This window comes from Platalea leucorodia (genome assembly GCF_965183815.1).
Source record: "Platalea leucorodia genome assembly, chromosome: 4".
NCBI lineage: Eukaryota > Metazoa > Chordata > Aves > Pelecaniformes > Threskiornithidae > Platalea > Platalea leucorodia.
In genome coordinates this window covers 113,798,032-113,812,879 of record NC_138826.1, presented here as the reverse complement: position 1 = coordinate 113,812,879, position 14,848 = coordinate 113,798,032, and the positions used below count along the sequence as shown (strand labels likewise).

At 39.8% G+C, this 14,848-nt stretch overlaps 1 protein-coding gene across 1 annotated transcript in view; it reads right to left on the bottom strand.

Annotated features, from left to right (window-relative positions):
* Positions 1 to 14,848, bottom strand: part of RELN (reelin) — a gene marked incomplete at its 5' end in the record, with an annotated part of 297,323 nt that overhangs the window by 153,347 nt on the left and 129,128 nt on the right. Inside the window, 3 exons of the mRNA XM_082311058.1 lie at positions 2,652 to 2,748; positions 10,816 to 10,894; positions 12,080 to 12,112. Coding sequence (XP_082167184.1) covers positions 2,652 to 2,748; positions 10,816 to 10,894; positions 12,080 to 12,112 — 209 coding nt within the window. The remainder of the gene's footprint in view (positions 1 to 2,651; positions 2,749 to 10,815; positions 10,895 to 12,079; positions 12,113 to 14,848) is intronic.

The following is a 14,848-nucleotide window of genomic DNA, read 5'->3' as shown; positions in this document are numbered from 1 at the left end:
AATATACAGTTTTCCTCTCTTTGGAATATTCTTAACAGGTAATTTTAGTCCTTAAACAAAAATAGGGAAGCTGCATTTATGTAACTCCTTTAAAAATACAGTCACATCCCCATTTAAGTCCATTCTGTCAGGATCAATTCAGTATTAAGTATCACATTTATCATGCCAAATAATAAAGTGCTTTCTGACTTGAGTTATGAGTACCTATTATATTAGTTTACATTCAATTAATTATGTTGTGCAAGTTCTAATTTGAAAATGAAACCCTTTATCAATGTTCAGTGGCCCATATCACCAAGAAATTAAATGTATCAGTTATCACAGAAGAGGTATTCACGTAGGCTTAAAACGGACTATGTTATAAGTCATTTCAGTAATGCTTTAGAAAAAAGCGTTAGACATACTAAAAACTTTTTGCAAAGTTCTGCAAAGGACTGTTAAGTTCAGACGCTGCAGAGAGGCTGGTAGGGAGCCTTTAGTAGCTATTCTCCTTTGCTTGCAACATCTCTGACACTATACATGTTTCCAGGATTTTGCCAGTGGTAAATTCTCACCAATGGACATAGACAGTTGGCATTAAAAACCCCTTTGCCTGCAGTAACAGGCAGCTGCTGGGAGGCAGGAGAAGAGAGGGAGGTCAAGGAAGCAAACCAGCAGCTGTCACAGCTGTTGATATAATACATTTTGCAAATTCAACTCTTCTTGACTAAGTATTTTAAAGCAATAATGTGGCACTAGGAGCCATGAACAGGAACAGAGATTTCAAGAGCTATTTCAAGTAGGGACAGAATAGGATTGAAATAGTAAAGGTAATAGAATAAAAATGCATAATGACTGGATAAATGAAACAGGTTTTAAAATTTGTGACAGGAAGAGATATGTTGTGAAATCGCCGAAATGTGACTACAAATCAGAAACAGGTTGGTTCTCAGAAAATAGGGATTTAAACCTATGTCCATATTCAAAAATAAAACTAGGTCAGACCTCTGGCACAAATACCATCCTGTGCTCATCCAAAACGTTAAGCCATTAGCATGTTCCTTCAGAAGGATTTGATTTTTCTGCAACACTGCCATAATATTTATAAACACTTTCATTATTAGGCTGCTAACTGTTTATAAGCATGATGATTTTTTCAGCTGATTATTTAATCACACCACTTTGGCATCATAATAAATTTTTCGAAGTTCCTGGTGCCATGGTAGTGCTATTTTACCACATGGTAATATGACAAATACAGTCCAACACTGCATTTTGAAGCCAATTCATGATTACTAAGGGTAGTCGAAATTACATATCAGCAGGGACAAGACAGCTAATTAATGACATTTCAAAACCCTAATAGCTGTGACCCTGGGTTTGCTAAATGTCGTAAATAGATTGTTTTTCAGGGAGTGTTACCTATGCTCAATACTGCAACTAAAAATGAGTTTAAAAATTGGGAAAGATATCCCAGTAGTGTGACTTCATTTTTGCGCAGGACATAAACAATGCATCTCTTCTAAAGGCAGTTAATGAAGCATAGCACATTCAAATAGGATTCAAAGTAGCAGAGAGGCAATTTAGCATCCCTGTCAGGATTCCCCGGCTGGAGCTGGCTGTGAGGAAAATGACTGAAATTCTCCTTTATCCATAAAACCTCTGAATTAGTTTTATATGTGTTTATGCCTTTCAGTCACCACACCAGCAATATCTACATTGCATTTGTGGAATTCTGGTCGCAGTTAAGGATGTAAAATTAACCCTGTTAAAAGAATTGTCAGTGTCTGAAATGAAGAGAAGATGCTTGGCCAAAACCACTTCTGTTTTATGGCCCTCTTCCATGTACACTCTTCAAATAGCTCTAATCAGCCTCTCCCTCCACTCAGAAAACTGTTGAAAACATGAAAATTAATTTTGAATTACACAGGCTTTGAGTTGTTTTTTTTTTAATTTTTCAGTTCTTTCCAAAACTCCCATTTTATGTGTATCACTGCAACTAGCTGCCCAGCATCAGCATGTGATTATATATCTTTCAATTCATTTTCCACACCCAGATGATCCCAAGTTAATGCAAATTGCACCATGTTGTTTCTTACAGCAATTTTATGACCAAACTACTCCCCAATGAAATTAATTGTCACCTTCATCACGACTCAGTTTGTTACATACACTTGCCTGAGACTGGCAGGTGCTTGCTCCAGGCTGCATTTAAGTCTGTAAGACGCATTGTTCACAAGTGATGTTTTACAACCAAATTAACATTTGTCAACAGCAACAAGAAAAAACAGGACACCGCTAATAAAATAAGAGAAGAAAAATGAACCTTGTCTTTTTTTCATTGTCAGAAATAAAAAGAGAACGATGCCAGTTTGACAACACAGTTCTATTTCCTTGCCTTTCCAATCTTTTATAGATACTTTAAAGAACTGCGATGCATACCGGATCAAGAGACTTCCCCTTGCAAACTACTGAAATAACCTTTGATTAGCATCTATCGTTTAAAACACTGGGGTGTTCCTGGGATGCTCTTCTATGCCCCTATCGCCTTGCTTAAGAGCCTCTCTGCTGAACACCAAACTTTCAAAACACACCGACATCTCTGCAGCCGAGGCAGCCTCAATTCATAGTCTGCAGTCCCAGCCCCAGGAGATGAGCCAGCCTTCACTTACCAGTTCTCTGGGACCATATGGCTCACAGAAAGTGACGGCATTGCCGTGCATTATCACACCGCACTGCTCTCCAACCTCGCAGTTACTGCATTCAGACCTGCAGGAAGAACACACCATGTTCAAAATGGAAATTAGAAACCGTACGTTTGAGACCACATCGGGCTTGTAAACTGTAAAATAAGACTGTTATATCTTGGCACTCAGATTGGACTGTTTTGTTATCATGGTGCTGAACGTAAAGAGCAACTGTACATACGATGCACTAGAGCTCCCTCTAGAAAAAGCCCCTTGCGAGTAAATACTTGCTCTCTGCACACTGTCCCCCCTAAAAAGGAGTGTCCCTGCTCGTCAGCTGCAAAACACCACACCATGGGAAACCAAGTTGAACTCTTATGTGTATAATTTACCCTGAAGTTACTCTTCTTCCAAAATCCTTACTGCACATTTGATACACTATATGTAAACCCACCATTGTGGAGTTACCGTACAGAACAGCTCAGGAGGAGGAGTTAGGATCAGCCCTCCGCCAGCCCACAGGGTTATTTACCCTGAAGGGCAGACTCGAGGCTGCAGACCCTACCCAAAACTGGGTACCAAGAAGCTCCTACAGCCCAGTACTGTAACACGAGTCTCCCTTCTGCTTTCTGTTTGTATTTGTCATATCCCATATTCCTAGTCACAGAGAGTTGCCACTGTTCACCTTTTAGGGGAAAAAGTATGAAGAAAATCTCAGAGAGGCCGGTAAGTGCTGCTGAGCCAACTAATTGCACCTCTCCTGATATTTCTTAATTTAATATGAAGGACTTTGTGGGCAGTCTGACTGTGGAGCAGAGGGAAAGGGCCTTCTCCCTCACCTTCGAGGATCAGGGTATCGGCTCTTGGCATGAGCAGTAGATTTTCAAAAAATTTTGGAAATGTTCCCAGCCCCTGACAAACTGCCTGCCATGGGGCTGACCAACATTGCCTTCGGGCATCCAAAGCTCAGCTTTAACATCAAACCTGCAGGCAAACATTTGATCCCGGAGCAACTCCACTGTAAGCAAGGGTGAACTCACTCCAAATCGTCTTATTTCTTGCTGATTTTTGTCTGTACTTTGATAGCTGGTATTTTTAGAGTTTTAAGTGCAATGGACTTACGTAAGGGGTGTTTAGGCAGTTTTTTCTTCGGCTCCTTTCACACAGAGTGCCTCAGACTTGGCCACCCTTTCTGATGTATAATGTCACCAAAATACACATTCCCATGCACACAGCCCAGATCTAGTTTAATGGCTTGCAAAGGTCTGGTTTTCTTCTGTCTTCGTTCTCCGCCTAATTTCTGTATCGCCGATCTTACAGGACATCGGATGGAAAGGAGGAAATCCCAAGGAGATAGGGACTTACTGTCAACATATATGATAGAGTTTTCAATGACTGTAGTTGATCACAGATAATTGATACACACTATCGATGTATAGTTGATTCCTACACAAATTTCCTTGGGGTTTTTTCACCTCTTTTCCTAATTTATGTTGCTCGCCTGTCTTTTCATTAACAAGTGTTGTGTTAAACCTCTGCAAGTCTTTCTGTAAACTGTGTGGAGCAGGATTTTTCTATTCCTGAGTATCTGAAAACCGTCAGCCCACCATGGTCATGGACAGGGCAAATGAAATCTCCAGCTGCATTGCTAGGAAGAGGCTGGTAGCATTGTCAGGTACCCCATGGGGCTGGGACAGCTTTTCCCTGCAGGGGCCATGCATCCAAAAGGTCTGAGGAAGGGAGGATGGGCTGCTGTGAACCCAGGTAGCAATTAGAAATAACATTTAAAGTGAGTGTTTAACTAAATGGAGCTGCCTCCTGGTCTGCTCCCGCAGCAGACTGGGGCTCCTCACCACTCCCCTGGCTTCCCAGGGCAGCAAAGTTGGGGGTAACTTTTGGCAGAAGGGGTTAACTCTGGGCAGCGTACAATACCCCGCACAATACCCTGCAGGTCTGTGAGTGCTAAGCTCTGCTGAGTGACAGATGTTAAGTCTTCAGATGCATAGATGTGGTGAATAATTGATTGCACTTGTTATTTTGGGTCTCTTCAGTTGGTCCTGGGTGAATTCAGCACAGGACTGGTTTTCTTCTGCCCAAGTCCATTACAGAAGTCAAAGAAGGCAACAAATGCCTTGTTCCCACTTTCCAAATCTCTCCCTTATTCTGGTATTTCATTAAAGGTCAGTTTCAGTTCCATTTCCCGAAACAAAGTCAGATGTAAAAATTCCTTGAATTTTTTTCCTGTATAAGCATGTCAATGAAGTCATTCAGCAATTCACACTGATAGCATTTAGGATTTTGAATTTAAGCAGCAAAATTAAATCCTCTGATAAAGTAATGTAGTTCCTACTGATTTCAATGAGTTAATATTTACTTATCGAAGCCACAGTCGGCCCATAATTTTATTTCTCAAAGCAAGAAGAAAGCATGTGAGTGAATGAAATTGTACTTGAAGAGAAAATACAGAAACAGAGTTCACGGAGGACATGTTTTATCGCTATCTAAATTTCACTTGATCCCTAAACTCTGATAACTGAAGAACAGAGGGACAGGAACTAGAAGAATACCTGGAATTCTGTAGTATTCTGGCTGTTTATAAGCATTATTTTCATTATCTGTCCCAACGTTTTGGAGTTTTATAGTGGAATATCTCCTTAACTCCTTGTATGTCCAGGGAGAGAGAGAGATGGCAGAAAATTTTGTCTATGAATACTATGTAGGGACCACTTAGTCCCTCATGAAAGGTCGGGCTACATAATCTAAGGGATATTTTAATTTTGTATTTCTCATATTTCAATGAATACAAAGCGATACAGCTGTTCATCTATTCTACTTCTGTAACGTGGTCTATGAAATACTGTCTGGAAATCCAGAAACACTGTCCTTCTAATACAGCTGTTTCATCATCGTTTGTCTTTTCTAGGATGAATCCTCTCATAAGAAACTGGACGGCTGTTGGTAATTCTGATTCAAACCTTTGTGCTCTCTTTGAAATGTGCCCTCTGCCAATAAATTGCTCACCAGCTTGACAGGAATGCATGAAGAGTAAGATAATTGATCTGCTGTTCCTCAGATCATCGTCATAGTATTACATGTTTAGAAAAGATCCAATTTGCTCCTTTCCTGGTGTAGTCAGGAAGGTTAATTTCTTTTCCATTTATACAAACAGGACACAGTATTAATTGCCCTGGCTGGGTGCAGCTTTTTACATTATCTTTCTCACCTGCCCGGTCTGAAACCTTAGCATGTTAAAATCACTTCAGCTTTCTCTTCACAGCTGGTACTCACTGCCACTGTTGACATGCGTCATATTCATCTAGATGTCTTCTCTGCAGACCTGCCATCACTCTCATCTCTGGCCACCACATCTCACTCCCACCTCTCTCTGCTATTGTTCTTCACTTTGCTGAAGGGGAAACATCTGCTGTTTCCTCATCCCTATTTGTCACCTCGTTTCCCTCTACCCCTTCTATGAGTTTGTGGACATTATATTGAGTGATGTCTTTTGTGATGTCTGGACTATAAAGAAGATAAACATCTCAAGCTGCCAAGAGATTTTTAAACATAAATCTTTCTGAAGTTTAATCCCGCAGTTTTAGTGCAATTTGGAAACCACTTTCGGACTTCTCTCTCCTGTCACAAAGCTTTTCTCCACCTCTTTGCCACTGAAAATATCACTGTACCTCTTCATTTCTCATATGCCACGAAGAAGTGATGGAACCTGTTTCTTAGTGATTGATTTTACATGCTCAGCTTTTCTTCACGTCATCTTTGAAGAGCATGTCTTCTGTAAGTGACTGCTGTTTGGAGTGCTGATAGGCTTTGAGATGAAACATGGCATCAAGTTGGGAAGGAGAGCTTAGCCAGCAACAAGCTTCTGTACAAAGTCTTTCTTTTTTAAATGTACTGAATCCCCTGTTGTCTACAGCCCTACTGTTAAAACTGTTTTATGCAGAAACATACATTAATGCCAGCATCTCTTCTTTTCTAATTTATGCATCTTCTTTCCCCCACCCCCTTTTGTCTCAACATTAAATCATTTATCATAGGATTAAAGAGAAGATTTTTTCTAGATTTGTTCTTGTTTGGCATGTTTTAGTTCTATATAGCACCTTTTTTATACTCTCCTCTGCAATTTTATGAGGTTACAAGGAGGCAAGATGGTCACAGAAACAGGTGCTCAACGACCTAGACAGTCTTCCAGATACCACCCCTATTGGACTTCTCATCCAGCCATTCCCTGGCCCTTCCCTGGCAAGCAGTACATGGTGCAGATTCCCTTTCCCTATAGTGGAAATCAATTACATCCATGGTTCCTGAGCTTTCTGAACTAACACACTCCTGCCAGTTTTCAGCAAGTCTCATAGACCATCAATCACCTGTACTATTAGACCTCTTATTGAAAAATGCACTAAACATTACTGTCTAATTAGTTCTGCAAGTCAGCTGAGAACTTACCTACCTTAACTTCCACAGCTAATACATGTTAGACATAAAATACATTGGACATTTATGAATGTGTGACGTATATTTGTTTCACAAGCCAAAGAGATCTTTGTGAAGTTGTGGCAAATGAGACCCAAGAAATGAGGAAATCGTTGCTTAACTAAGCAGACTTGTGCCTATGGGTAGGGGACTTTGGAAATAATCATATTCTGACATGATGGCACGCTGGAAGAAAAGAATATAAAAATCAGTTGGACACACCATACAAGAAATCCTCATGGTAGTTGAGTCCCAAGAAAAAGAGAAAGATGAGACATGCTCCCATTCCTGCATTCCCAGCACAGAAATCCTCCCTGCTTCCTTCTCCTTATGTGTCCTCTCCTGCTGTCTCCTTCTCTCCTTGTCTTTTGCCACTTTAGCAGTTTCTCCTGTTTTCTTTCAATCACCAAACTGTGATTTAGGTCAGGAACCCATTCCCAGATGCTGTGATTTTTCTGTTTACAAAGAGCCCCATCCCAACCTCCCCTTTCTCCTCCCCTTGCAGCTCCAGAAACACTCGTAGCCACTCCTTCCCTGATCCTGAGCCTCCAAAGAAACAGATGGTTGCTGGGTAGGATGTGTCTTTTAATGCATTTGAAAGAGCAGAAATCCATAAAAAATAGGCAGTCACTCTCGAAATCATACGGTGCCCTTGTGCAAAATAGTTATTTGATGTGAGGCCTCTCCCAGCGATGGAGTGACACACAGGCTCTGCTGGGACTCATAAAATTACACACACAGAGAAGCTATAAAATGCTTTGCTTGTGCACTTGGACTATACATCTCTGCCAGAGCTGTGCATGCCAGAAAGGGGATCAGGAGGAGCGGGACAATATTAATCACATCCAAGCCAGTGTTATGTAGGATTTGGGAAGAAAAGATCATAGGAAAATACAAACACTTCTCTCTTCATCTTTACGCAAATAATGGTTTCAGAAATTATTAGAGTGGCTTAGTCTAACTGGCCCCTGGTGACACAGCACTGCTGGAGTATCAGTGCACACAAGGCAGCTGCTACCGCACACTCCGAGCACAGCAGACCAGGGACTGAGCAGGGCTGGAAATACCGCTCTAGCAGTTACCGCAATTGTTTGTGGTAAAGATGGGATTTTAGCAGCTGCCAGGGGAAAAAATGCAATTTTAAGGTGGATGGCATAAACTGTTAATAATCCCTGATTTAACTCCCACTAGACAATCAAATGAGAATGAGCTTTCTGCCACTAAGCGGGTCTTCACTGGAGGCAGAGCTACTGTAGAAATCCTTTATGCAGAAAAGCTCATGACACCTCATTACAGTTTTCTTTTATTTGTGCTCCACTTCTATTTAGCATTGCTGAAGATGTTGGCTTTCTGGTGTTATTACAAGAAAATCTTTCTCAGGATTGCAGTGAGTTTTAGGACTCTCTCTCCCAGCACACACCTCTCTGCACTGACCCACTAACCAAGGTGGGTCAAGGTTATTCCAAAGGGACCAAATCCAAACCTTTGGGACAAAAGGAGCAGGAGACTGGGGGCTCTTTTAGTCTGAGATTTTTCTGCTGAGACTTCTATAAAGCAAGGATGAATTTAAAGATAAGAGAGCAATGGATAAATAAATTACAGAGGCTCCCAACAGGCAGGCCCTCTGTGAGTTATGAGACATCTGCAGGGAAATAATGCCTCCTCTCATTTCTTTCCACTCAAGTCCATTTAACACACTGCTGCTAAAGCTATCCACCTTGGCAGCTATTCTGTAACCCATTAAGAGTCCTTGATCTATTCATTCCCATAAAGAAAGAGGGGGTTTTTATATTGTAGTATTCCAGGTCCTTAATGCATCTGTCCAGAAAAACATTTAAAGAGATGATACAAAAGGAACAAAAGGAGGAAAAATAGTAGGCGCATATTAAAAAGTACGACAATAAGTACGTGCAAAAGAAAAATATCCATAAAATTCCATAAACCACAATCTTTTTACATAAGATGATGAAACTGTGAAAGACCTGCACAGATGGAAAACTGTGACAGGCCTTAATAAAAAGGAAAATGAAGTGAGATTTCACAGAGCATGTGTATTCCTAACTAACAAATGCAGGTAACTGCTAAAATGCCCGTCAAGAATTTATTTGAACAAGATAAACTAACCCAGTAAAGTATTTCTGTGTTTTGTATGAATTAAATCAATAAAATTATTTACATTTATGAAATAGGGTTGGAAGGAATAGAAAACTCAGTAACAATCTCATATAAAAAAAGGAGACTCCCACCTTCAAAACTTCACGTTAAGACCAATAGATGTGTTTACCTGGGTATAGTATGACCAGTAGAAATAGTCACTGTACAGAATAGAATCAGTTTTGTACTATAAGTGACCTATAACTTCCTCTTTTGTGACGTACATGCATATACCATATGAAATGGTACTCTCTCACTGTGATCATTGTAGTGGTAAAATTATTAATATTTAAGATAAGAGGTCTGGCTAAGAGTTACCTTTGCTAAAAGAACATTCCTTTTGATTAAAAGCTAACAGTTTGTGACTGTTTCCAACTCCCCACTTCTGAGCTAAGATAACACTGGGTGTGCCACTCCTATAGGCTCCGCCAACAGCCACCTCTCCATATGGTCCTGTTATTTCCTGTTGGAGTCGTTGGAACTGTGGCAGCGACTTAAGGAGTCCGTCCCTCCCAGGGATGAATACTTGGCTTTATTACCATTGAAATGATTGGTTTTCCTTACCTCTTTCCTTGTTTTCTGAAACAGTGTATGGGTTGGGTCTCTGCAATCACTTGGCAGAGAAGGGGGGAGCAGAGGGGGAGGTGCTGTCCGAGTGCCCTCTCACTATGATCATAGTTAATAAAGCTTCTGCCTGACCTGTCCTAAATTGTACTTGCCTTATTATCCACATGGAGTCCCGAGATTCTCCAACAGCATCTACTGGTTAAAGAATAACAACCTGTGCTTGCTGTTTCAGATGTAGACTGTGATAATATGAATGACCCTACTCAGGAATCCCATGGAACAAAAAAAAACTAGCAATTGGCAGTTGCTGTATAAAGCTGGGAAGGGAAGGGTTTTCCTTCCTATACAATACAAAAGTTTTTAAAAAGTTTGCCTTCCACAAAAAAAGAAAAAAATTCAACCTTAAACATTTTCAGCAGCTGAAAATTAGATGGAGGTATTTAATTCCAGTTATTTTTTTCTTTTGAATGATTTGGAAACATTTGATTTCAGTTTAGAAGGAGATTTTACTATAGTTAGCTTCCCCAGAAATAGGTACTACATGAACATGAAATAAAAAAAAATTGAAAATAACAAAGTTTAATTATTGAAGTTCATCACCTTTTCCATGAAAAGCTATGATCTCAAGAAATCAAAATCTTCATGCAAAAACATTCACTGAGCTCAGCTCTACACCCCTTTCTGTCTTTGGATTAATTGAAAATTTGCAATCATTGAGAATTTGTCACTCGCTTCAATGGGCTTAGAATTTCTCAGTCATTCATTAATCAATTAATTAATAAACTAACATATTTAGGTCCCAATGGAACAGACACACACAAGCTTACACCAATGTGAGCTGAGGTATCTAGGAATTAATATAATACAAATACTTCACTATAATAACCAAAATGTTTTAATTTGCTCCAATGCGTATAAAGGAAAGCAGAAGTCTGAAACTCACCACATGGTAGGATTCAATTCTTGCTGATGGTAAGAGTCAAAGTCATCTCGTAGGATAATGCTGTCACTGTGCATTTCAGCTACAAAGAAAAGAAAGCAGTATATGAAAAATATCCAGTGTAATCATCCAGTGCTTTCTAACTGTTGCCTTACTGAGAGCTAAAGTAATGCATTGTAAAATGAGGAAACCAGCTTTTTAAAGTATGCTAGTTAGAAAAGCAGTGTTTTCTCAGTTACAGGTTTTTTTGCTTACTCTGGATTACAGTGCCACATAAAATTAAGAAGTCACCCAATCTATCACCAAAGTGCGATGGTTATGAAAAGATGCGGTAATCAAGCACATGCTAAATGTTTTAAGAACTTTTGTTCCAAATTGTTCGTTGTTCTGAATGTTCAGAAAAAAAACCCTCCAAATCCAGATTTTGGCAACACTGGCACAAGGAGGGATGAGACGTCCTAGTGAGTGTGCTACACTTCTAGTAGTCAGGGGGTTCATTCTGGTAACTCATAAGCAAAAATCCATGAGCTCATTGGAATGTCTCTGCTGCTATGAGTGGAGCTGGCAGTAAAAGTCAGCTTATTTAAGGAATATAAACTGTGAGTTATGTTGTGCAAATGTTTCTAACCATTGGTCTGCAAGCTTTGGACTCATTTATGTATGATGACCAAAAAAAATCCACATTCCAAAACTTTGGCAGCTGTGTTTGTATTAAGCAGAGCTTTCTATACAAATACTTCCATTAAATGAATGAAGTAACCATCACCTGCTATTCAAACTCAGCAAGGATGCCAGGATCTGTCCCGGACTAATCAAATTGCAACACGTGTGTTGGCGGGTGCAGGGCTGGAGCTCTGCTGCATGCTCCGTGCCCGGCTGGGAGAGCAGAAGCGCCCTGCTCCTGGGTGCACCTCGGAGGCGCGCTGTGGCAAACCCTTCCCCCCAGCGACCAGCACTGGTGTGACGGTGCTGTCCCACACTGGGCGTTATGGGTCCTCATGCAAACAGATGCTCTAATACATAGCTAGGAAGAAAAGCTCTGCAGCATGATACACTCGCACTGCAAGCGCTCAAAGGCAATAAATAAACAGCAATAAAAATCACAATGAAAAAACAACTAATCAGAACCAGACATAATTCAATTCATTTTATGAGTCTCATTTTTATTTTAATTCCCCAGAGCTAGTTTCATATGACCTTACAGATTGTTTATCATAATAAAGTTAGTGATTCTGAGTTTTAGTAATAAGAATGACAAATCACCTACCTAGGTGAGGATGTAAGGGAGCTTCTGTCGGGGCTGCGGAGAACAAAGAGACACAATGCATTAATATCTTCTATGATCAGGGTTTAATTGCAGCATTAAAAATCGATTCAGCATAAAACAAATTGTACAGTACATGTTCTCTTAAGTCAACTATCCCAACAGTTTAATTATGAAAATTGTAATACACACTGAAAGTTATAAAAATATAATAGGAAAGAAAAAATAAGTATTCTCTAACTAAAATAAGCATCAATAATAAATGAAACACAGAAATGCCTGTACAGTAAGGTAAGAAAGATCACTTCTAGTCTAGGATTATGAGATATTATTAGAAATAATTTGGATTAAGATTCAGTAATTTTCATTTGATTGTAAATTTGATTGACAAAGACAGTGGGAACTAGACTGAATAAAAGAAAGAGTCTACGCAAGGCAAAAATGCCACACTTTGACCTTTTATACTGCACTGGATTAACATTTTACTGGGTATATTGTTGGGAGAAAAAATCCTAGTATTCCTAGGGCAACAAGTAACAGATCGACTCTGCAAATTACTGAATCAAACACTTATTTTAAAGCATGTTTTTAAATGCATTGCTGAATCTGTTCACCATTAGGTCTTTGTCTTCCAAGAGACAGTACAATATTGTAACGACACATCGCATGGCGGGCATGTCTGTGAAATGACAAAACTTTATTAAGTAGTCTTTTCCTAACACTTTGCAACAGGAGTCTTGGTGTAACATTACACAAATGAAAACAGAATGTATCGGAAAGGGCACATAAAAGATATGAGGAAGTCTAGAAGGTGGCTACACGGCGTGCTAGATACTCCATGGTAGGTACTACATCCATAGCCTTGTCCAATCTTAAATTCAAAGTAAGTTATACCTCTTTCATGGAGGCAAAGAGGGTGCCTATAAGCAAGTTCCTGGGGAGCAGCTACCTCTTTTGCCTCTCAAAACCTCACCCATGCAGCTATATTTCTAGCTGTATTTTGTACTTTGGTAAATAGAACACCAAAAAAAGGGAATTTTTGAAGCCAAGATTCTTTTGATGATTCTGTGTTTCTTGTTGGGCACTGACCTAAATTGTATCAGTACTCCTGATTTCTTCAGCATATTTGCAAAAAATTGCTGAAGTACTGCAATTTCTGTCATAACATCTGACAAATTAAAAATAGATTAAAAATAAACATAAAAATGAATGCAGCAATCTGTGCAGAGCCCTCACACATAGTCATTTGAATAGAAAGTCCAACACAAATCTCAAGAATTTTGTTTTTCTTTTCCTGCTTTCTCCTTAAACACTGGGTTTGCAGGGAGGCGTGATATTCTGTAATGAAATTGCCACATTTCATAGGGAAGTTGGTGATTAAAAAGACTGAGCAAGAAACAACTGAGGTATCTGCAGACCAGAAAAGAATGGCAAGCAGTCTGGATTTAGCCTAGACAGAAACTTTTAATTTATCTGACTTACAACTTAGGAGACTGTCAGTTTTTACTCCATCCAGTAACCTTAAACGTATATAGACAATGCCGAAAACAACCCCAGAACCACTGAAAGCTTTACTGCAGCAAAGAGCAAAGGCATTCTTGAGAGTTTGATGCTCAATAGAAATTGCAGACATGCAGAAATATGAAATCTTTTTTTTCGTTATGCAGCTAACTTGCTGCACTTTTATACAAGAAACTTATCCATGCCATCTTGTCTTCCCCAGCAGAAACGCCAGTGATGACTCAAGCAGTGGCCACGACAGTACAAAATCTGGAGCAATACATTAAGCTTAGCACTGTCTCCAGGATAACGCTGGGCTGCACTGGTGGGTGCTACACAGGAAAAGACTGCATTTGTCTCTTGCTGTCTCAGGCATAGTTTTTTTTCCATGGAGGCATGTATAAATTTCTCTAGAAAACTTTTAAAAACTCTTTGCACAGAAGAAATGGATTAAGCTGGATTAACTGAATTATTTCCCAGATCAAGCAACGCAGGCTTTTCTGGATTTTGCCTCTAGGAAAAGAAGTACATTATGGCACAGGTTTTGCAATATTCCTGATGTTGTAAGAGGTTAAGCTTAAAATAAGACCTGTGTCTCTGATGCTCTGCATTACCCCTTTTCATTAGCTCCAGATCATCACTAAGCAATGATCCACTGCAAGGACAGGTGTGACTGAGAGCTACTTTGCTAGTGCTCATCTATGAGGAGGATGGTCATGTCAAGCCGTGTCATGGGCAGACTCATTAGCTAGCCAAACAAATTTCAGTAGCCCTTGAGAGTAACTCAATTGAAAGAGACCTTCCTCTCCAGCGAGAGCAGTTCAGACCTGAAAATGAAAATGAAAGACAAGATTGTCATTCATCCCGGGTTGCCTGGCATTGCTCTGTGGAAGAGGCTTTCTGTGGAAGGCAGTCCAGCCCAGGATACACAGAATCACTAATGGTACTTTCTAAAGTTATTATGCAAAATTTCAGCATTCAGCCAAAAGGCACGGGTATAGCACAAACTTGGAATCTTTAAATTTGCAAATTCCTTTGACTTCAGCATTTTTTTAATATAACTAGCTGTTCATGTGACTAAAGAATACCAAATTGGGATCTGAGAATTTTTCCTAAAACACCTTTTCAGTTGTATGCATAGCATATTGCAAACCAAAACTGCTTACAAATGGAGTGAAATAAAGGAAATTGTGCAGATACCGGGGAGACCTTACTGCAGCCTTTCAGTACTTAAAAGGGGCTTATAAGAAAGATGGGGACAGACTTTTTAGC